Source organism: Cajanus cajan, chromosome 4, assembly GCF_000230855.2.
Source record: "Cajanus cajan strain Asha chromosome 4, NIPB_CcT2T_4, whole genome shotgun sequence".
In the NCBI taxonomy this organism is placed as follows: Eukaryota; Viridiplantae; Streptophyta; class Magnoliopsida; order Fabales; family Fabaceae; genus Cajanus; species Cajanus cajan.
The window spans coordinates 15,819,544-15,845,431 of record NC_138520.1 but is presented as its reverse complement, the minus strand read 5'-3'; the positions used below and the strand labels follow the sequence as shown (position 1 = coordinate 15,845,431).

Sequence of the window (25,888 nt, the reverse complement as noted above, 5' to 3'; positions counted from 1 at the left end):
AGCCAGGTGATTGTAAAAGATACATCTATATGGGTGATGACAAGACAGTTCAATTTGAAGCAATAGAAAATTTTAGATTATTATTAAAGACTAGTTTTTATTTGGATCTCGATGAAACATTTATTGTACCGCCTTTTAGATGAAACTTGATTTCTATTTCTGCATTGGACAAATTTGGTTATTCTTGTTCATTTGGAAGTGGAAAATTTAGTTTGTTTCATGATTCAAAATTAGTTGATTCTGGTTATTTATATGGTTATGATAATCTTTATTTCATTGATACAATTGCTTCATTTAATGAATCTTTACAATTAAGTACTCGAGGCATAAAGAGAAAATGGACCAATGAGAATTCAACTACGTTATGGCACAGACAATTAGGTCACATCTCTAAATGGAGAATAAAAAGACTTATGTCAGACAAAATTCTAAACCCTTTAGATTTTACAGATTTTGATATTTGTATTAATTGTATAAAAGGGAAACAAATCAACAAAAGGAGATTTGAGGCCAATAGGACTTTGGATGTCTTAGAACTTATACATACAAATATTTGTGGATCATTTCCTACAATAACATGGAATGGTCAACAATATTTTATAACGTTCATAGATAATTTTTCAAGATATGGCTACATTTATCTCATTCATGAAAAAGCAAAGTCATTAGACGTGTTAAAAAATTATAAGGCTGAAGTTGAGAACCAACTCAACAAAAAGAATTAAATGCATCAGGTTTGACCGTGGTGGTGAATATTATGGTAGATATGATGGTTTAGGTGAAAAACGTATAGGACCATTTGTTAAATTCCTAGAGGAATGTGGTATCGTCCCACAATACACTATGTCGGGTTCGCCCACTATGAATGGTGTTGCTAAAAGATGAAATAAAATGCTTAAAGATATGATAAGGAGTATGATTAGTCATTCTACTTTACCAAAGTCACTCTGGGGACAAACCCTTAAAACTATAACATATATCCTTAATAGAGTTCCAACAAAAGCAACTGGAAAAACCCTTATGAACTTTGGACAGGCAAAAAGTCTAGTTTAAAACACTTACATGTTTGGAGTTTTCCAGCTGAAGCAAGGCCTTATAGGCCAAATGAAAAGAAACTGGATTTAAGAACTATAAGTTGTTATTTTGTTGGATACTCTAAAAGATCTAGGGGGTATAAGTCTTATGATCCTAACTAAGTCAATTTTTGAATCAGAAAATGCACGGTTCTTTGAGGATGTTGATTTTGCAAGGAGAGATGTAATTAAGGACTTTGTCTTTGAAGAGGTTTATGTTGATATTCCCACAGGTGTTATTGGCATTGTTCAGGATCCTCTTCCTGACTTTGTTCAAGACACAATAAATTAAGACAATGTCGAATCTCCTATGCAATAAATTATTCAGAAGAACAAACTTTTCCTCCTTAAGAACCTATGCCATTAAGGAAATCTACTAGAGAAAGAAGAAGTGCAATACCAAATGACTATATTGTATTTCTCCAAGAACATGAGGTTGGAATTGGGTTGATGGAAGATGATCCAATTAACTTTTATCAAGCCATGGAAAGTTCTAATTCTCAAAAGTGGATTGATGCCATAAATGAAGAGATTAAGTCCATGAGAGACAAGGACGTTTGGGATCTTGTTCCATTACCAGAAGGTGTGAAACCCATTGGTTGCAAATGGATATTTAAGACTAAGAGGGATTCGAAAGGTGATGTGGAGAGGTTTAAGGCTCATCTTGTTGCAAAGGGATTTACTAAAAAAAAAGGTATTGACTATAAAGAGACTTTTTCTCTGGTTTCTTTTGAAGACTCTTTCAGGACTATAATGGTATTAGTGGCGCATTTCGATCTTGAGTTACATCAAATGGATGTAAGACAACATTTCTCAATGGTAACATTGATGAGACAATTTATATGATGCAATTGGAAAACCTTGTTTCAAAAGATTCAAAGAACTTAGTTTGTAAACTTAAGAAATCCATCTATGGGCTCAAGCAAGCATCCCGACAATGGTATTTCAAGTTTCATCATGTGATCACCTTGTGTGGTTTTGAAGTGAATTTAATTGATGATTGTATATACCATAAGTTTTATGGGAGCAAATATTTTTTTTTTCTAGTTTTGTATGTTGATGATATTTTGCTTGCCAGCAACGATATATATTTATTGCATGAAACTAAGAGATTTCTAGCTAAGAACTTTGAGATGAAAGATCTTGGTAATGCATCTTTTGTATTGGGCATACAGATACACCGAGATTGTTCTCGAGGTACTCTTAGGTTTTCTAAAAAAGGTTATATTGAATATGTTCTCAAGAGATATGACATGCAAGATTGCAAACTAGGTAATACCCCTGTGGCTAAGGGAGACAATTTTAGTCTTGCTCAATGCCCTAAAAATGACTTTGAAGAAAAGGAGATGTAAAAAATTTCTTATGCATCAGCAGTAGGAAGTCTAATGTATGCTCAAATTTGTACACATCCAGATACTTCATACGTTATAGGGATGTTGGTAGATATTTGAGTAATCCTTGATTAGATCATTGGAAAGCAGTTAAGTGAGTCATGCAGTACTTAAAGAGAACAAAAGATTATATGCTCATATATCGGAGGTTGGATCAACTTGAGATCATTGGGTATACTGACTCTGATTTTGTTGGATGCCAAGACAATATGAAATCTACATTAGTCTATATATACATGCTAGCTAGAAATACATAGACATTAAGTTCCTAATTGTTAAAGAAAGAGTTCAAAGTAAACAGTTGTTTATAGAACATATTGACACAAACTCCATGGTTGCGGATTCGCTTACTAAGAGATTGCCACCCAAAATGTTTCATAAGTACATTGCTCATATGGGTGTTATGTCTTTAAGTGATGTTCAGTTTTAGTGGGAGTTTATAATTTTATGAATGTTTCTATGACATAGACATATTTTTCAATATATGTATGGTTCAAGTATATTTTCTGCAGAAATAAAGTTTTGGTATATTGAAACTTTGATTTTGTTGCGGTTTGATCTCACTAAGGTTTAAGGAGGACCTATTGAAATTAGGCATGTTAAGATCACATTACATGAAAATTCCATACTACAAATCCATATCATGATTCATGTTATTCATTTGTATCAATATATGTGACCATTGATGGGTTTAGGTACGACAAATATAACAAAAACTACTTCGATCCTATGTTGGTATGATTGATGAACTGAATCGGTAAAAGATGCATTTTATATTTATATAATTATAAGGATACACATATAATCCAAGTGGGAGATTATTGGATCCTTAATCCAACGTTGGTCTTATATGTGAATAACTATATATTAAAGATACATAAGGTTATGTCAAATTAAAGTGATCTAATGACGTATAAATTATTTTGGCAGTTATGTATCTGAAAGGTTATGTGACCTTTAATGTGTGGTAACTAAAGGGTAATTTTATTTTGTGATGGATAAAAATAGAAATAAAAAAGGCGATATGATTGTCTATAAATAGGTTAGGTCCCCATATCATACGTTCAGTTCTTTTCTTTTCTAACATTCCGTTATCAGAGAGAGACAAAGAGATAATTAAAGGATTATCTCAAGAGAGTACATGTTGATCTAGAAGGCCAAACCACACAACTCTCTTATCGTCAAGAATTCAAGTACGCTTTCGCTTATTATTTTTAGTGATTAACATGATAGAATTTTGTGTTTTATATAGATGATAGTTTTCATCAAAGGCTTAAATTTGGTTTTAACATTTTTTACTAGAATTGAGTTGTACATGTTGCTTATGCATTGGAATTTTGATTGCATTCTACTTTGGTTAAGTTGATTGTAGGTTGTAAGCCAAAATGAAATTCTGCCAAGTGCAAAAATTCTCATCACGCTGAGTGTGCCTTCATGGCACCGAATGTGACTCAAGTTATGGTCTCTCTACCTTGATCATGCTAGGCACGAGATTGGTAATGTCGTGTATGGATTAGTGATGAGCCCTTTGACTTACTCACGCTAGGCATAAAATGTGATATGACGAGTGTGATTGTCTAAGGAGTTCTTTAACTTAATAGCACCGAGTGTAGGCTGAGATGCATTGAGCGTGATTAACCTAGTGGCCCTTTACATGGACAATGTCTAATGCAAGTTTAGTGGTATCGAATGTGAGTAAAGTATAGGCTATTGGCCAAGATGAGGTCGAACTTAGGATTATCTATGCTAGGTTTAATTGACTCAGAAGTTTTCTACCTCAATGATGTCAACTGCGAGAAGAGCGGCACTAGGCGTGGTTGCTAAATGAAAAACTTGTTGTATAATTGTCTAAGTGTTGAGAGTATATGAAGTATGTGTATGAATTACACACTACATGATGATGTATAAATCTAGTTCATTATTAATTTAGGATGATGTATAGTGATGTTTTAAGTTGTTAAGTTGTAAGTTGATAGTTGTTTGATGTTGATTAAGATGTCAAGTTGTGTAAACATGTGATGATGAGATACATGTCTAAATTTAGATACATAAAAACTATAGGAGAGTAAAGTTGTTTTGAAAATTAAAATATCTCATTGTGTGAATATAAGTTGTGGTGTTTTGAGAGCTCAAAGTTATGAGCCCTTCAATAAGTAAGTTGACTTTTAAATGGGTAATTATTTTTAAGTTGTCTTTTTTAGATTTTATGAGAAAATAGTATAGGGGTTAGGTCAAGCCATACTAATTATCAAGTGACCAAATGTTGATTCATATGGGGGTAAGGTTGAGTTTGTGCATAAAGTGACCAAACTTAGCAAAGTATGAAGTCAAGGGATAAAATCTTTAAATGATTGTTGGAATGATGCATAGTATTTTGAGGGTAGTCGATAGGTTAATTTCAAATGAGGCTTAAATATGCATGCTAAGGTCATGACAGACTCACACTTAAGTTGTTCTACCTTGATAATAGTACTAGACTTTCCTAGTTTAAGTTGGGAAACCTAAGAAATTAGTTTAAGATGTTTACCAAGTGTTTTAAGAGGCCTAAAGTTGTACTTACCTGATCTAGTTGCAATAGGTCTGACATAATGATTCGGTAGGCTCAAACCACTTAGATTGTTCACCATTGTTGTAGGAAATCTTCATAAGTTGATATGTGTGACGATGCATTAGTTGTTTAAAGTTGAGAATGTTATTTGTGTTATAAGCTGCTACGTTGTTCTTATGTTGTTGATAAGTTGAAAAGTTGTTAAGTTGTGTTGTAAGTTGTATGTGATGATTGGAAGTTGTAAGTAATGATGATAAGTTGAAGTTTATCTATGAACCAACTTGATGTTGTGTTAAGTTGTTTGTGTTACATAAGTTGCAATTTTATGTTATTGTTTCTATGTCAATCTTTTGCAAGCTTACCCTTTATTTTCCTTGTAGTTAGACTACAATGATCATACTTGGTATGAGAGTAGAGTAAGATTAGGCTGGATGGCTTTCTTGGTGGAGGATCATGCTAGAAATGACTTATTTTGAGTTTACTACTCTGATGTAGTACGGTTGTGTATAGACGATTGATCGACGATAATGGTATGTATTCAATACTCATATATTTTAATGTAGATTGTATATATGTACAAGGTAATTCCTTAAGGGACTTTATGTTTTCAATCATATAATCATGAATTATTTTAAGTTTTCTACAACATATACATATATTTGTTGCATGAATGTCTAGGTAGGTTACTGTTGCATGAAAATCCTAGAGTAGTAGATGATTTATGTTTCCGTTGCATACTTAATGTGCTATATAGTAAATGTAGTGATCTACTGAGTCATTACATTCATTTCTCCGAATTCTAGAGACAAGTTTTAAATATATAAGCTTTAGAACCAAGGAAGATTGTCTCTTCTTCTAACTTCGGCAAGAGAATTCAGATCTTTTCCTAAAGCTAAGATCAAGTTGTAAAAATAGGGATTTGAGTTGTGGAAGTCAAAATTGAGCTAAAAGAACTGATTTTATATATAACATAAAACATATATTACAAAAGAAACTATTATGTTACATACAAAATCAATTATTATGAATCAATTTTAAATGTGAGCTATACGAAATCAGTTATTTTGAAAATCATTTTCATATGTAATTTTAAAATCAATAAGATAATAAATTTTAAAAGTAAAAAAACTATTATTTATAAAATTGTCGTTATATCACTTTTAAAATTAATTGTTTTGTAACTGATTTTTAAAATTATAATTTATGATCAATTTCTTGTATTAATGATAATATATAAATGTCACAAAATAATCAATTATCATAGCACGTGTTTATTTTGTATACACTTATTATAATCTCTGATAAAGATTAATTAAAAAAAAAAAAAAAAAAAACGAGACCACACATTCAAATAATTAATCTCGTCAATATCAACAACAAAATATCAAATAATTAATATGGTAGACGTGAACAACTTCCTCTTGACTTGTAGTGTAACTTCGCTTTTGATCATGAAATATCTCCGTCATTCTTTCTTTATGTCCTATAGAAAGTGCTATCAACTAACTTTTTCTTCTTCCAATTTCGTTTTTGTATATTCAATGTATGTGTTTTTTTTTTTTTTTTCTTTTCAAGTTTTCTTAAAGAAGCACTATTTAAGAAATAAAAACATTAAATAGAAAAATGAAAGAAGTATTAACTAAACCCTTTTCAATTATATTCTTATACGTTACTATCTTTGGTAAAACTCAATAATATATATCAATGAAGCAAGAAAGAATTATTAAAAAAAAAGGACATTGGAGTGAAGAGCCTTTTTTTGAACATTTAAAGTAAGAAGCCACTAAAAATATTAATGAATGATATATGTAGCAAGCAACTATGTTTCTAAGAAAAAATAAAACAGGAGATTGTGAAATTGAAAGAAGAATAGGTGGATTCGTATCATGGATCGTGGGTACAAGTAATAATATTCTAATGAATTAAAAGGCTTTTGGACAAGAATAGAAAGTGTTCCCTCCATGTCCTCCATTACAGGACATGGACAAAATTTTCTGCATGCGCACTGAAATTAGTAGCTGCAAACTTGTTAAGCACCACCAAGTGAACTATTTCATTTCATTTCTCGTCATATATATATTTTTTAAATTATTATGATTATTATTATTATTATTTAATGGGACCAAAAGCCTTTATTGTCGTTTTTTATTATCTATAATTTCTTGCTACTACACGTTTTCTTTTAAAAATATTACTTAACTTTTTTAGTTCTTATCACATTCATTTTTATTATTTATTTTATAATTAAATTCAGCAAGGTTTCCTCTTTAATTTTAAAACTTGTTCGTATTTTTCTCTGTCTCTCATCTTCTTTTAAGTACGCTTGTTTTTCTGTTCCAAATTAAGTTGTATCATGTATGAATGGAATGTAGGTGTGTCACGATCTCTATCTCAGTTTGAAAAAATATTTGTTGAGATTGTATCTTAAATAAATTTTAATATTTTAAGATATGAGTTTCTAACTTTTCAACATTTTACTAAAAAAAATACATGAAACTTTTAAATTTGAATATTATATAAATTACAGAAGAATCATTAAAGTTAACTTAATGATGAAAAATTGGAGTACAATATATATGATCTTATGTTTAAATCTTGATATCATCATTGTCATTCTGATAGGTTAAAAAAATATAAATTATAGAAATAATTTAATTAATTTTTTTATTGACCACAAGTATTATTGATAAACGTCATTTTGATTTAATTTTGTGATATAATTTGAAGCACTTATCTTATTTTCTTTTGACTTGACTCCTTAATTTGATCCAAATTTATCTTAATTGATAGAAAGTTAACTCTAGTTTATAATTCATGTCTTTAGGTATTTTACAATTTTTTTAATGTTATGTTGTAGCTGCAAAGAAAAAGGATGAGAAACATTGAAAGAAGCAAATGAAACTCTAAAGGTTTGTGAACAAAAGAGAAACTAGAAGGGAGTTGAATAATGTTACTAAAAAACTCTTACTTTTTGCAAAGCAATGAAGTAGATATGAGAAGGTAAGCAAAACAAAGAATGAACTTAGAGATTTATAATAGTTTGTCTTAATTACCGAGATTACGTCTAGTTTTTTATCCAACTAGATCAAGTGGATATCTTATTAAATATAGAAGTATTTTTTACTAAGTCACTTTTGACTCAAACCTAAGTATTCTTTGAATTGTCTTTTCAAGCAATCTACCCAAGTATTATTCTTTTTACACAAAGTCTCTCCAAGTTTCAACATCGAGTATTCTTTTATAGACAAGTCTTTCCAAGCTCAAATAATAAGTATTCTTTTACAAGCAAGTCTCTGTAGACTCAAACAACAATTTTTTTTCTTCAAATAAGTTTTTCTAAATTCAAACCCAATAACTTAAAGTTATAGAGATTTACAAACACTACAAGAAATATTACATTTTTACATTATAAGGTAGAGTGAGATGTTTCTCACTCACTATTTTTTATGTTATTATATATGTGTATTCTTACAGGTGAAACTCATGAGGATGTTGATGATGCTGGTGACGAGACCTAATACTTATATGGTAGTGCTCTAATAGAATATGTGTCATTAGGGTGTAGATAAGATTTGTTATTAATTCATTCTTTAGAACATGATGTTAGGCTATTGACATGAGAAGTTTATTATATGATATCCTCTCTATTGATTACTTATGCATGAACTCAATTTTTAATTAATTTTTTTTTATTTCACTTATTATATTATATATGAGATAGAGGGTGTCACACCTATCTCATCTCATAGAAAGCAAAAATATAAAATAAAATAATTATATTTTTTTCTAGACCAAAACTACTCTCCACCAAAAATAATTATATTCGAATAAAATATAATGATTAATATAAATATTAAACTAAAACAACCTCTTCATAGATGATTTTCGTGCTCGTTGATGAATAAAATAATTTTACTATTAATCAATAAAGAATTAGCATTATAATTGTAGTAATTTTTTTACGAAATTAACTTAAAAATTATTGCTGTCAAAAACCATTAAAATTATTATTCTTAACGGGATTCGTGATTAAGTGACGACAAAAAATTACACAATCAGTGCGTAAATTTAAACTCTAAGAAAGGTATGGGTAACATTGTATAAACACAAAACAGGAAAAAAAAATAAAAACTGACCAAAAACATCCAATGCAAATTTCCAACTCTAAAATGGTATGGTAATCTTTAGCATTTTTTGATCAAGTTCTGAAATGGTATGAGCCTATGAGGCGGAGATTAATCACAGCTCTAAAGTATGGGTAAAATTCATGGTAGCATAGTGTAATGATGAAACAAGAAATATAAAATAATTGACGAAGAATATTTATTGCATGGGTAGACAAATGTAATAATAAAGGTTTAGAGGAGGAGTAGGGAGTGTGCCAGCTCACGCACTCTCCGAATTTGTCGCTCTCTCTCTCTCTTTCTCTGTTTCTCTCTCCCCTGCCTCTGGTTTATCTATTCCTCTTGCGCCATACCAGGATCCTCTTCCACCGATCGAGAGAGAGCCACAACGCGAGGTTCCGTTTGTTGAATGATCAGTGATGGGTGTGATACCGGAGAAGCTGGTTTCCTTGTACAAGAGCCGGTGGCTGGTGTTCGTGGCCGCAATGTGGTTGCAGTCGTGGGCGGGTATTGGCTACTTGTTTGGGAGCATATCTCCGGTCATCAAGAGTTCCTTGAGCTACAACCAGAAGCAGCTTGCGGTGTTGGGTGTGGCCAAGGACCTCGGAGACAGCGTGGGGTTCCTTACTGGGGTGTTGTGTGAGCTTTTGCCTATATGGGGTTCTCTTCTTGTTGGTGCTGCTTTGAGCCTTGTTGGCTATGGTTTGGTTTGGTTGGTTGTCACTGCTCGTGTTCCGGTTCTGCCTTTGTGGGCTGTGAGTGTCTTTTTCCCTTCTTTGGATTGTTATCATGTTGGGGATGATCAGATATGCGCTGTGCTGGTTTAGTTTGACTCTCTTGTTTGGTTCATGTTGTTGTTGTCGATTATAACATAAGTACATAACATGTTGTCTTTCTTTCTCTCTCTTGGTTTTGTTTGGGTCCTCTTCCTCGGTCAGATCAATATGTTTTGTGCGAGGTTTGATTTACCATGAGGCTTCATCTTGAAAAGGTTCCTTTTTTTGGCTTTTTAATTGATGGGGTTCGCGATGGAGTGGGTTTTTATGCTAGCTACTGGTTCTTCTGCTGTCTGATTTGGTTGATCCTGGGTTTGATGTTAATGGGAATCGAGAACAATTAAGTCTTGATTTACTTGATGAAGTAGACTGCATAGATCACACGAGGTTATTTGGCTTGAATCCTTTTCTTCTGGGCATTTTTTTTTTAATAAAAAAGTTGGTTTTTAACATATGGGTTGATTCTGGTTGTGGTAACCATATGTTAAAATTCAACCTTTTTGGTAAAAGAATGTCTGGAATAAAGGGCTGTTTTTTCGACACTGAAAAGTGGGAAGACGTGTCTGTTGGGAGATTTGAATAGCTTTGTTCTCTTAAATGAATATTCAGTTTCTGCCTTCTCAATATTGGCATGTGATTTTTTTTTTCCTTTTTTCATCTTTTTGTTTTGATTTTTTTCATAGGAGTATTCTGTTTCTGATGCGCTGTTCTTCATTTTTTTCTTTTTCTCTTTTTGTTTCTCTAATGCCATGCTTACTTCAATTTGGTTGGTGAGCGTTACTACACGAGCGTCATGAGTCACTGTCTGCTTTTAAATTTGTGAAGCGGAAGTGTGAAATATGTGGCACGAGGCCACTGGCCACGAGAACATTGTTGCAAGATTCTGCATCGTGTGCCGACACTAAACAATTAATGAAATTTCACTCTACTCAATTTGGCTGTCAGCTGTCTCCCATGTGAACGAACGTGTGACGTGATGCCAAATCTTGGTCAAATTTTCTAACAATTTAGTACAAAGAGACAATTAACATAACTGATAACCCTTTTGGTATTTATTCTACACTGCCTTTTCTTTTGTAGTGTTCTGTAATATACCGGTCTTGGGAAAATGCATTTGCATTAATGTTTAGTAAGTCCTGACGTAATATACTGCGGAAGATTTCTTGTAAGGGATTTTTATGATATATATCAAACATGGCAACATAGTTACTACTTGAAATGTTAAAGGTGCAAATTTAGAGTTTGGACTGTAGCAGTGATCCCAATTAAGAAGGGAGGATGTGAATAAAGTTGTGGATGCCCTTATCCCTAGTTATTGACATCTTATAACTTGATTTTGATGTCTCCTAAGGAGATTAATTTAATAAATGTCCATCACTCCTGTTAATTTGTTGTGTTGAAAATGTTTATTTCATCAAAGAGATGTCTTTTAGTGATATTTATTGCCCAAGTTAAGTGATTAATGGTCATTGTTATGCAGATGTGTGTTCTTATCTTTGTGGGAACAAATGGTGAAACCTACTTCAACACAGTTTCTCTGGTGTCTTGTGTACAAAACTTCCCCAAAAGCCGGGGTCCTGTGGTTGGAATTCTGAAGGGCTTTGCTGGGTTGAGTGGTGCAATCTTGACACAAATATATGCATTGTTCCATACCCCTGATCATGCATCATTAATATTCATGGTTGCTGTTGGTCCAGCATTGGTAGTAATAGGTCTTATGTTCTTTGTTAGGCCTGTTGGGGGTCACAAACAAGTTCGGCCATCAGATGGAAAGTGCTTCACATTTGTCTATGGTGTGTGCCTCCTTTTGGCTGCTTATTTGTTGGGAATCATGGTTGTCCAAGACCTAGTTGACGTGAATGATACTGTAGTCAAAATATTCACAGCAATTCTCTTGTTGATAATCGTTGTCCCAATTTTTATTCCCATTTCATTGACTTTTGGCCCGGATCAAAAGCATCCAGAGGAAGAGGCACTTCTTCCAGAACCACAGAATAAAGAGCCAGGGAAGTCTCAACTGGATTCTGATGAAATAATACTGAGTGAGTTGGAAGATGAGAAGCCTAAGGAAGTGGACATGCTTCCTGCATCAGAGAGGCAGAGACGTATAGCACATTTGCAACAAAGACTGCTCCAAGCAGCTGCAGAAGGAGCAGTGAGGGTTAAGAGGAGGAGAGGACCACACAGAGGGGAAGATTTCACCTTGACACAAGCATTGATCAAAGCAGACTTTTGGCTTCTTTTCATTTCCATGATCATGGGTTCTGGATCCGGGTTGACCGTAATTGACAATCTGGGTCAGATAAGCCAGTCTCTAGGATATGACAATGCCCATATTTTTGTCTCCATGATCAGTATTTGGAACTTTCTTGGCCGTGTTGGAGGAGGTTACATATCTGAGCTTGTTGTGAGGTAAAAACAGTTTATACACATTGTTGATTTTAATTCAGCATGTTTCAATGAAAACCTTTAATAATCAGTATAAAAGTTTTTACATTATCAATCAATCAAAAATCACTATTAATTTGACTTTTAAGATAATTATCATAAAAGTTAACAAACTTACCATACATGAAAAGTTGTGATTAGATGTTTACACTGTAGATGCACATATTTTTTTCTCTTAAAGAAATAATAGCTGTCATACACCTTAAATGTGTCTGTAGTTATTACAAAAGCCAACAGTGTTGCCATACATGACACTCATGTTATAAATATTTAGGTTTTACAATCCTAGCCATGTTTTTTTCTTGAGCAGGGATCATGCATATCCAAGACCAGTTGCATTGGCTGTATTTCAACTGATAATGACTGTTGGGCATGTTTTCATTGGTATGGGATGGCCAGGGTCAATGTATGTTGGAACTTTACTGGTTGGAATTGGCTATGGGGCTCATTGGGCAATTGTTCCAGCTACTGCCTCTGAGTTGTTTGGTTTGAGAAACTTTGGTGCATTGTACAATTTCATTACTCTGGCAAACCCTGCAGGAACATTGGTCTTCTCTAGTCTCATTGCCAGCACCATCTACGATTCTGAAGCAGAGAAACAACATCCCCTTCATAATATGGGATCATTGATGGATGTTAGTGATTCTCTAAAGTGTTATGGTAGCGTATGCTTTTTCCTAACTTCCATGATCATGGCAGGACTGTGTGTTGTTGGAGCAGGCCTATGCATGGTTCTTGTGTTAAGAACAAGGATTGTTTATGCCAACCTATATGGAAAAACATCTTCTAGTAGGCTTCGATTATGAAAGGGATTGGCCTGTATTTTGTTGTGCGTATACTTTAGAAATTACTCTTGCTGATTTGATTTCAAGAAAGATTGAAGAATCTGAGCCATGCATCTGAAGCTGTCTCTAGTGTGAAAATTCAAAGAAGGGATAACTTCACTCATACCAAAGGAGAAGAAAAAAGTGTTTTGTCAAATAGCTGCTATGACTTAGCTTTCTGTATTCTTTTCCATTTTTTTTGGGTTATATTCTTTCCGTTTGCTAGTAAAAGTTTGATTGACATCCACACTAGTCGGTTTCTACCATTGTTCGATCAGAAAGCTTGCAAAATATTCGACTTGTTTTGTTACCAAGAAAACAAAAAGTTGTTCTTATTAGTGGTGATTCTGAGATTATGTAATGTACATTTTATTTTGATTTTTGACTGGATATCCCACAAGTATCATTGAAAGACTAATTTTGTGTCAATTATGATTAGATAAAGTCTTTTATTGTGACGATTTTTATATAGCAACATCTGACTCTGGAAATTGGTTTGTCTTAGAATCGTAGTCTACTTTTACTACTGTTAACTCGTGCTATAGACCATGTTCTGCAACTGATGTAGCATATCACGGGTGCAAAATATTCTGATTATTTCTTTTCTTTTTAAAAAAAGTGATTAAAAAAGTGATTGGTTATTTCTGTATGTTTTCATTAATTTATTATTCCCCATGTGCTGCATATGATTAGGAAATAGATTAATCAGATTACTTGCCCAGGTTGAGTATTAGCAAATTTATAACACGTGTTAAAGGAAAACAATCTAGATGTTCCTTCGGTATATCACTTCAACACACGTTAACAATTATCCAGAAATCGCGATTGTTTTTTTAAAACATAATTCAATATGAGAGCCATGTGTAGGCAGGGACAGATACAAACATCAATTAAAGGGGTCATTTTTTCTTCATCTTTTGTACTTGCTGAAATATTTGATTTCTAACAAATAGTTAATAAACTAACTTCCAAACAATGAAACTAATTTTCTCTTACACAATATTTTTTTAATACTAATTTTACAGGTTAAATTGAAAGTAATAGTGAATATGCTATTATTTACTCTACTTTAAATATCAAATGAAAAACAGGTTGACTAGGACATTGATATGTATGCACAATTGGCAAAGTGAATCTAACCTAAATCACAGAAGTTGACCAACTATAGATTGGCTAAAAAGTAATTTAAGTCAACTTAACTTTTTTTTTTTTTTTTTTTTTTAAGGTAGGACATGATCTTACTAACTCAAATCACCACAAATTAGCAGATTATACAGGATGATTCACCTAAAATTGAAAAAAAAAAAAAATAAGTATATCGATATAAAAAATATATTGTAATAAAATTAAAGTGATAAAAAATTTTAAGGCACTAAATGATAATTAAAGTATCAATAAATTTATTTAATTGTATTTCAACCTAACAAACTCGCTGGAAACCAAAATCCATTTTTATCAATTATATAGGCTTGTTTGCTTAATTGTTTTTAAAAAAAAAAAACACTTTTCTTAATAAATTAAGTAATTTTCTATTTTGTAGTATGTTTATTTAGAATGTTTATTCTAAATTAGACAGTTATCTACTCTTTTTTTTTTTTAAGTAAATTTTATTGTTTTTTAATAAAGTAATTTTTTTAAAATATATTTTTTTTTAATTTAAACAAGCTGGCCAACAATATATGTAGTTTATAAGCATACCTCACCGACCAATTAGTGAGTGGGGTGATGAAAATTGATTGAACAATGACAACTGAAATGAAATATGAATTACATTGTATAATAATAGGCATTTTCTTATTGGGTAGCCTAGAGGATGAGGATCATACATGGACCCACTATCACCATCACCCAGCACCACAACAAACATGAGCGAAAATTAAGAATCATGTTCCAACTGTGGAAAAGGAGAGGAATTAAAAAGAATAGCAATTAACAAAAGCCACATGAACTGAGTCAAGAAGAAAATTAATGGTTGCAATGCAAGGTGCATCTCAGGATCATGCCTTATCTGATTGACTTGTCTACTCAATTGTGTGCAGTAATGTAGTTGTGATAGCTGATGCTTCTTTGTGTGGTTAGATCCAGGATTTAATTCTTGTGTAAAACAAAGAAAGATAAATATATTTGTCATTAAGCTAAAATTAGTTAAAATTATTTTAGAATAGTGGATTTGAGTCCAACAAAATCTTTTGCAAAGTAATGGTTATTTTATATTTATATACTATTTAATTGTCTAATTTTTAATTAATTTAAAAGAATATTTCCCAATAAATTATGAAATAATTTAATTTAAATTAATAGTAGATATAAAGAGATCAAATTATAAAATAACATTTACCGTCGACAGCAGGGTTCGAACCTGCGCGGGCATATCCCAACAGATTTCAAGTCTGTCTCCTTAACCACTCGGACATATCGACCTGTATGATTTATTATATCTAGATTAGATGCTAACTTTTAGAATTATTATTATATTCAGATTAGGTCTTAACTTCATAGTTATAGTATGAGTTCAAACAACCTTCACAGAATTTGCATAAAAACACGGAAACAATTTTTTTTTTTTTATCATGATATTATATATATATATATCAATTTAATAAAAAAATTTCTTTTTCAAGAATATTAATTGTATTAAAATTATTTCTTCTAACACTTTTTTTATTTATTAAACTGCACAAAATTTGTACAAAGATGCGAAAGTTACTTGCTAACTAATAAAATAGTTAAATATATTTTCAGTTTTATATATTGATTTTTTACTCTTATAATTTTAAAAAAAAGTTTATTATAATTTTTATATTTAAATTTTGTTAAATAATTTATCAAATTGTCACATAAAATCTATCTAATAATATTCTAATTAATAAAAATATCATATTAAATTTGATTAATATTGTATAATTGATTCAATTTATTATTTTTAGAAAAATTATTAATAATTTAAAAAATCAAAATAAAATTTTTAAAAATTATAAAATTAAAAAATAATTTCAAATTTAAGAAATTAAAAATAAATTTATTATAAATTTAAGCTATGTAATCTTTCATTTAAAAAAGATATCAAATTTTCATCGCAATGATTAAGACACTCTTGTTATAATTAAAATTTTTATGCATCAAAGCAGCAGTCCACGTGCAACTTTATATATTTTATAAATTTTACTATTAAAAAATTACAAAATCAAAAAAATTATAATTAAAATTAAAAAAAAATTTAATTAATAATCAAAAGTTTTAATCAGTTTTGACCGTTATAAAAGTAAAATAAAATATATAAATTATAAATATAAAATTGTAAAAAAATATTAATTTCCCAAGAAAATATATTAATAAAGACAAAGTTCAGTTTAACATTTTTTTTATCAATGAACATTTATCAAATAAATAAAAGTTAAAAATTGTAACATTACGGCCGCGTGTGATATAGAAAATAATAAATGAATATATTTTAAAAATTGATTTTATACATTATCCGAATATTAACAGGAAATTATTTTAGATATTACTTTTTAAAAAAAATATTACAGATTCAACAATGTTATTACAAATGACAATTTAGTATAAAATGATAGTATAAAAACAATTATATTGTGAATATATTCTAATTAAATTTAAAATTATTATAATTAGTCTAATAATAAAGAATTTATGTAGTATGTATAAGATAAAATAAATTATTTTATGGTCACCTATATGCACCAAAACAAAGTACTTTAATTACATTTATTCATCAATTAACAATATCCAATAAGATAGATACATAATCATGTTTTTTTATGTGATTAAGTGTTCTAGAAAATGTGATTTAGAGTTTAGTTTCCAAGTCCGTGTATGTATGTGGAAGAGCATCTATTAGGAGAAACTTATCACTTAAACAAGTATTCATTTCTTTAAAGATTTTTTTTTCCCTTTTAGTCTTACCTATGAATATATTTTTTTTATTGTATTATTAATGTGAAATATATACAATTTTAGTGACAACTAATCTATGTGAAAAGTTGACTTGTAATCTTTAGTAAAATATATTATGGAGGCTCATAATTAAAAAAATGTATTATTTTTGGTATATTTGATTTAAAAATTATATTTAGAATATTCTTAACTAATTGATATATTATAATTAAAAAAATTATATTTAGAATTGTTTTTAATTATAATTTACGTAATAAAGTATTAAATAATTTTTAAATTTTGTTAAATCTTGTAAACTTGTTCGATTCAATTAATAAGAACTCTTAATTTAGTAGTTTGTTGAAATTTAATATATATATATATATATCATGGGTTGAGTAGAGTTACTGTAACATTATATGTTTTATAGTCTTATTCCATGACGATGTGTTATGTTAATTTATGATGTTATTTGTTGTTATGTTGAGTTTGTGTGTTGTTGTTTGAACTCTAAGTGTTAAGAAATCTTCGAGAATTAAGTTGTTTAAAATTGGTTAGGTTAAGGTCAAAGTTAACCAAGAAACAGGAGAAGATATACAAGATTTTCATAGATAATAGATTTATAAGTTCATTGTAACACTGTGATTTTCACTTTGTTGATTAATTGTATGTATTATGTTTATTAATTGTTGATTTGTTGTGTTAATTATAACTGTTAAAGAATTCTAAGGGTCAAGGAGTTCTTGAAAGTTAAGTTATTATTGAGATAGTTTTAGCTAAAGTCAAGTTGATCAAGTTAAGAGAAGGGTATATATGGATTTTCTTAAAAAGTGAATCTCATAAGTTTATATCTCCAAAAAGTCTAGAGAAGAGCTAGAAATAGGAATTCTATAGAGAGGAGCTCTAAAGCCATGAGGAATTCTTTCTTCTTTTTTTAATTCCTTATAGCCTCTGACCCTTCCTAGTAGATGAGCTGAGTTGAGAAGTCGAAGATTCAAAGTTTCTTGAGTCAAGAATTTGAGTTGAGAGAAAGTTGTATGGCAACCCCGAAAACTTTGAGTTTTCTTTCATCTTCCTTATTTCTAACCAACTTGAAGTAAGGGAAGTTTGTTGATTAAATATAATTGAATGATTATTGCTAATTCTAGGTGGATTCTTCATAATTGTAGTTGAATTTTGGAGGAATTCATGAGATGAAAATATGAGCTTGAGTATTGTTCATGAAAGTTTTTCTTTGAAGAAGAATGTGATCATCCATGGAGTATAGTGATTGCATGTTGTATTTTGTGTTGGATCCTTAAGGTACTGTTGCATGTTGTATCAGTCATCTATCGTAACCGGGATCACGACGGAATGACGCAAAAATTTGTTTTTCAATGGAGCCGCCACCGATATTTTATTTAAGGGAAAAAACATTGGAAAACCCTTTAAAAATAATTTTTAAAATCAAAATTGGATTCAAAAGTCAATTACATGCAGGGAAGGTATTAACACCCTACAACGCCTGTAAAAATAGTATCTTTAATTAATTGCGCAAAATTATATAAATTCATAAATATTTATTTTACTCCTCAGGAATGTACATATATATATATTTAAAATGTTAGAGATGCTTCTTTGGTATTTTTATTGCATGTTGTATTTTGTGTTGGATCCTTAATCCAACGTTGATCTTATACGTGAATAATTATATATTAAAGACACAATTATGCCAAATTAAAGTGATCTAATGACGTATAAATTATTTTTGGTAATTATGTATCTTAAAGGTTATGAAACCTTTAATGTGTAGTAACTAAAAGGTAATTATATTTTGTGATGGGTAAAAATAAAAATAAAAAAAGGCGATATGATTGTCTATAAATAGGTTAGGTCTAATGACTTTGCTTTTTCATGATTATAGATAATTTCCTGCATAGACACACTGATGTGAGTTGTTGCACCAAAATCTATCCACTATGTGTGTTTAGGTACAGAAGTTAACCTCAAAACAAACCAAGTTGAGAAGCATACCTTTCTTAGCACTCCATGTGTGATAATTAGTGCAATGCTTCTTCACATTCCCTACAACTCTGCAAAGGAAACAACCATTGCCTTCAAATTCATTTGATTTCTTTTGTTGTTTCCTTTGAAGTGTTGTAGCTGCAACTTCCTTATCCTTTTTCCTTTTCAGTCCCTTGCCCTTATACTTTGAGGTAGAGGCACATGAGCACCTTTTGTCTTATCTAGCTTCAATTTTTCTTCTTCTTGAACACAATGTGAGATGAGCTCATTAAGAGACCAAGTCTCTTTTTTGACAATTATAGCTCACCTTAAACTGACCAAATTGTGTTGGAAGAAAAATCAGAACTAAATACACCAATAAGTCCTCAGAGAGTTCTAGCTTAAGTTCTTTTAGTTTTGAAGCAATATGAGACATTTCCATGATGTACTCCCTAATGTTGCCCTTACCCATATATGTTTTTGAAATTAGGTTTGCCAAAAGTGTACATATCTCAGACTTTTCGTTCTTAACAAACCTTTTTTCAATTTTTGCAAGGAACTCCTTAGCTGTATTTATATTTACAGATATTGTGCTTCGAAATGCTTCTAGAATGGCCTTCTTCATGATCATTATACTCATACGGTTTGACTTCTCCCACATTTCCATTTCCCTTTTATTTTCAACGGTACTCATAACTGTAAGAGGTAAGGATGAGATATCTTTAACGCAAGGTCAAGATCCATTACTCTAAGAACTATCAAGACATTGTCTTTCTTGGACTTGAAGTTTGAGCCATTTAGTACAGGAATAAAGTTGACATTATTAGTAATATTGGCAGGATCATTCATAACTAAATTGAGAACAACAAACAAAATACACTCATATAAGTCTCAAAAATAAAAATTAAATTCAAATACAAATAAATCCCATTTCAAGGTACCGGTAATACATTAATATTTTATCTTTGGACAAAATTTTAACTATTCAATGATACCTTGATAAGGTAATAAAATGCTAATAATAAGAACATGTTAAATAATAAACATTCCTTTGTGCTTATTTAATATTTACACACAAAATCTAAAGAATTATTATGCATTTATCACCAAAAGTACACTTGTAATTATGTAAAATACTAACCTTCCTTTGGGTTGACTAGTACACATAATTTACAAGGTCACAACCTTTTATGTTTTAAAATAAATTAATTTTCACAAGAGAGATCTTCGGTGACATGTTGTTTCAATTAATTAATCCTAAAATATATATAAATATTTTTCAGTATTTGAATTTAAAATTTAAAAATGAATGCAATTGTTATACAATAAATATAAGCTATATGTATAAAAATTGATTGCATTCCTTAAACAATTAAAAAATAATAATTATGCCAAACTTTCACACACAAATTGATGTTAAAATTGGTATACAAGCTGAATTTTTTTTTAATTTTATAATAACACATAATTATTAAAAATAAGTAATATATCACTTAAAAAATAATTATGATCACAATAATGTAAATATATATCAAACATTCTACTTAATATGCAATATATCAATTTAAAAAATAAAATAAATTCGTAACTGAAATCGAAATTAATTAACAATATATTAATTTAAAAACGAATTAAATTCGTAACTAAAACCAAAATCAATTACGATATGAAACATATCAATTTAAAAATAAATTAAATTTGTAATTGAAATCACAATCAATTATCATTAAAAAAAATTCTCAAAAAATAAACAACCTTATAGTATTTTCATAATAATGTATCTAATTAATTATCATAATAAGGTATTATTGAATAGTTACGATTTTATTCAAAGATAAAATGTTAATGTATTACCGATATCTTGAAATGAGATTTATTTATATTTAAATTTAAAATTTAAAAATGAATGCAATTGTTATAAAAAAAAAATATAAGTTATATGTATAAAAATTGAATGCATTCCTTAAACAATTAAAAAAATTGATTATGCCAAACCTTCACATACAAATTGGTACAATTAACACACACGTTAAAATCGATATGCAAGCTAAACGTTTTTATTTTATTTTATAATAACACATAATTATTAAAAATGAGTAATATATCACTTTAAAAATAATTATGATCACAATAATATAAACATATATCAAAAGTTCTACTTAATATGCAATATATCAATTTGAAAAATGAAATAAATTCGTAATTGAAATTGAAATTAATTACAATATGCAATATATCAATTTAAAAATGAATTAAATTCATAACTGAAACCAAAATCAATTATAATATGAAAAATATCAATTTAAAAATGAATTAAATTCGTAATTAAAATTAAAATCAATTATTATAAAAAAAAATCTCAAAAAATGAACAACCTTATAATATTTTCATAATAATGTATCTAATCAATTATTATAACTGAAATAAAATTGCAATATACCAAGAATATGCCAGAATCATCAATTAATTACATAATAAATTATTCGAGTAATTGAATTTAATATGATTCACTACTATGTATATGAAATGCATGTTATCAACAAACAAATGGAATTAAAATACTAGAAAAATAAATCATGATATTGCAAGATGAAACACATGTTCCAAATTATATAAAAGAATTTCAAAAAACCAATTCATCCAACAATTAAAATCCTTTTCTTGTTACTATAATAGTCAGAAGATACATATATTGGATTTTCTTTCAACTATAAATGCATGGTAAATTTATATAATACTATAATAGAAAATATTCCTAATGATCAAAGATGATAAATAACACTGATACCAATTGTTAAAATCAAATTTAAGCCTTTGATGAAAACTATCATCTATATAAATCACAAAATTCTATCATGTTAATCACTAGAAATAATAAGTGGAAGCGTACCTGAATTCATGATGATAAGAGAGCTAGATCAACACGTACTCTCAAGAGAGAATTCTTTAATATATTATCTCTCTGTCTCTCTCTGATAATGGGATGTCAGAAATTAAAGAAAAGAACCAAAGGTATGATCTAGGAACCTAACCTATTTATAGACAATCATATCGCCTTTTTTTATTTTTATTTTTACCCATCACAAAATATAATTACCCTTTAGTTACTACACATTAAAGGTTTCATAACCTTTAAGATACATAATTACCAAAATAATTTTTACGTCATTAGATCACTTTAATTTAGCATAATTGTGTCTTTAATATATAATTATTCACGTATAAGATCAACGTTGGATTAAGGATCCAACACAAAATACAACATGCAATAAAAATACCAAAGAAGCATCTCTAACATTTTAAATATATATATATATATATATATATATATATATATATATATATGTACATTCCTGAGGAGTAAAATAAATATTTATGAATTTATATAATTTTGCGCAATTAATTAAAGATACTATTTTTACAGGCGTTGTAGGGTGTTAATACCTTCCCTACATGTAATTGACTTTTGAATCCAATTTTGATTTTAAAAATTATTTTTAAAGGGTTTTCCAATGTTTTTTCCCTTAAATAAAATATTGGTGGCGGCTCCATTGAAAAACAAATTTTTGCGTCATCCCGTCGTGATCCCGGTTACGATAGATGACTGATACAACATGCAACAGTACCTTAAGGATCCAACACAAAATACAACATGCAATCACTATATTCCATGGATGATCACATTCTTCTTCAAAGAAAAACTTTCATGAACAATACTCAAGCTCATATTTTCATCTCATGAATTCCTCCCAAATTCAACTACAATTATGAAGAATCCACCTAGAATTAGCAATAATCATTCAATTATATTTAATCAACAAACTTCCCTTACTTCAAGTTGGTTAGAAATAAGGAAGATGAAAGAAAACTCAAAGTTTTCGGGGTTGCCGTACAACTTTCTCTCAACTCAAATTCTTGACTCAAGAAACTTTGAATCTTCGACTTCTCAACTCAGCTCATCTACTAGGAAGGGTCAGAGGCTATAAGGAATTAAAAAAAGAAGAAAGAATTCCTCATGGCTTTAGAGCTCCTCTCTATAGAATTCCTATTTCTAGCTCTTCTCTAGACTTTTTGGAGATATAAACTTATGAGATTCACTTTTTAAGAAAATCCATATATACCCTTCTCTTAACTTGATCAACTTGACTTTAGCTAAAACTATCTCAATAATAACTTAACTTTCAAGAACTCATTGACCCTTAGAATTCTTTAACAGTTATAATTAACACAACAAATCAACAATTAATAAACATAATACATATAATTAATCAACAAAGTGAAAATCACAGTGTTACAATGAACTTATAAATCTATATTCTATGAAAATCTTGTATATCTTCTCCTGTTTCTTGGTTAACTTTGACCTTAACTTAACCAATTTTAAACAACTTAATTCTCGAAGATTTCTTAACACTTAGAGTTCAAACAACAACACACAAACTCAACATAACAACAAAGAACATCATAAATTAACATAACACATCGTCATGGAATAAGACTATAAAACATACAATGTTACAGTAACTCTACTCAACCCATGATATATATATATTAAATTTCAACAAACTACTAAATTAAGAGTTCTTATTAATTGAATCGAAAAAGTTTACAAGATTTAACAAAATTTAAAAATTATTTAATATTTTATTACGTAAATTATAATTAAAAACAATTCTAAATATAATTTTTTTTAATTATAATATATCAATTAGTTAAGAATATTCTAAATATAATTTTTAAATCAAATATACCAAAAATAATACTTTTTTTTTAATTATGAGCCTCCATAATATATTTTACTAAAGATTACAAGTCAACTTTTCACATAGATTAGTTGTCACTAAAATTGTATATATTTCTCATTAATAATACAATAAAAAAAATATATTCATAGATAAGACTAAAAGGGAAAAAAAATCTTTAAAGAAATGAATACTTGTTTAAGTGATAAGTTTCTCCTAATAGATGCTCTTCCACATACACGGACTTGGAAACTAAACTCTAAATCACATTTTCTAGAACACTTAATCACATAAAAAAACATGATTATGTATCTATCTTATTGGATATTGTTAATTGATGAATAAATGTAATTAAAGTACTTTGTTTTGGTGCACATAGGTGACCATAAAATAATTTATTTTATCTTATACATACTACATAAATTCTTTATTATTAGACTAATTATAATAATTTTAAATTTAATTAGAATATATTCACAATATAATTGTTTTTATACTATCATTTTATACTAAATTGTCATTTGTAATAACATTGTTGAATCTGTAATATTTTTTTTTAAAAAGTAATATCTAAAATAATTTCCTGTTAATATTCGGATAATGTATAAAATCAATTTTTAAAATATATTCATTTATTATTTTCTATATCACACGCGGCCGTAATGTTACAATTTTTAACTTTTATTTATTTGATAAATGTTCATTGATAAAAAAAAAAAATTTAAACTGAACTTTGTCTTTATTAATATATTTTCTTGGGAAATTAATATTTTTTTTAAAATTTTATATTTATAATTTATATATTTTATTTTACTTTTATAACGGTCAAAACTGATTAAAACTTTTGATTATTAATTAATTTTTTTTTAATTTTAATTATAATTTTTTAGATTTTGTAATTTTTTAATAGTAAAATTTATAAAATATATAAAGTTGCACGTGGGCTGCTGCTTTGATGCATAAAAATTTTAATTATAACAAGAGTGTCCTAATCATTGCGATGAAAATATCTTTTTTAAATGAAAGATTACATAGCTTAAATTTATAATAAATTTATTTTTAATTTCTTAAATTTGAAATTATTTTTTAATTTTATAATTTTTAAAAATTTTATTTTGATTTTTAAATTATTAATAATTTTTCTAAAAATAATAAATTGAATCAATTATACAATATTAATCAAATTTAATATGATATTTTTATTAATTAGAATATTATTAGATAGATTTTATGTGACAAATTAATAAATTATTTAACAAAATTTAAATATAAAAATTATAATAAACTTTTTTTTAAAATTATAAGAGTAAAAAATCAATATATAAAACTGAAAATATATTTAACTATTTTATTAGTTAGCAAGTAACTTTCGCATCTTTGTACAGATTTTGTGCAGTTTAATAAATAAAAAAAGTGTTAGAAGAAATAATTTTAATACAATTAATATTCTTGAAAAAGAAATTTTTTTATTAAATTGATATATATATATATATAATATCATGATAAAAAAAAAAAAAAAATTGTTTCCGTGTTTTTATGCAAATTCTGTGAAGGTTGTTTGAACTCATACTATAACTATGAAGTTAAGACCTAATCTGAATATAATAATAATTCTAAAAGTTAGCATCTAATCTAGATATAATAAATCATACAGGTCGATATGTCCGAGTGGTTAAGGAGACAGACTTGAAATCTGTTGGGATATGCCCGCGCAGGTTCGAACCCTGCTGTCGACGGTAAATGTAAAACAACGAAAGATAAATATATTAGTCATTAAGCTAAAATTAATTAAAATTATTTTAGAATAGTGGATTTGAGTCGAACAAAATCCTATAAAACTAGTTTGTAAAGTGATAGTTATTTTATATTTATATATTATTTAATTGTTTAATTTTTAATTAATTTAAAAGAATATTTCCCAATAAATTATGAAATAATTTAATTTAAATTAATAGTAGATATAATTTTTATTGAAAAGAGATCAAATTATAGTGAACTTATCACTTTTATATTAATTGATACTTTTAATTTGATAATTTAATATCAAAATTTAATTAGAATAAAATTATATATATATATATATAT

At 28.6% G+C, this 25,888-nt stretch overlaps 1 protein-coding gene and 2 non-coding genes across 3 annotated transcripts; 2 read left to right on the top strand and 1 right to left on the bottom strand.

Annotated features, from left to right (window-relative positions):
• Window positions 1-9,351: 9,351 nt before the first annotated feature.
• Window positions 9,352-13,602, top strand: LOC109815588 (Major facilitator superfamily protein). Its single transcript, XM_020380344.3, has 3 exons — window positions 9,352-9,891; window positions 11,393-12,324; window positions 12,671-13,602. Exons 1-3 carry the CDS (start codon window positions 9,556-9,558, stop codon window positions 13,164-13,166), a joined length of 1,764 nt encoding a protein of 587 aa, XP_020235933.1. The 5' UTR covers window positions 9,352-9,555; the 3' UTR covers window positions 13,167-13,602.
• Window positions 13,603-15,522: 1,920 nt separating this feature from the next.
• TRNAS-UGA (transfer RNA serine (anticodon UGA)) lies at window positions 15,523-15,604 on the bottom strand. The gene has a single exon. It is a non-coding gene; the product is annotated as a tRNA-Ser (tRNA).
• A 9,853-nt stretch (window positions 15,605-25,457) lies between these two features.
• TRNAS-UGA (transfer RNA serine (anticodon UGA)) lies at window positions 25,458-25,539 on the top strand. Its single transcript has one exon. It is a non-coding gene; the product is annotated as a tRNA-Ser (tRNA).
• The last annotated feature ends 349 nt before the right edge of the window (window positions 25,540-25,888 follow it).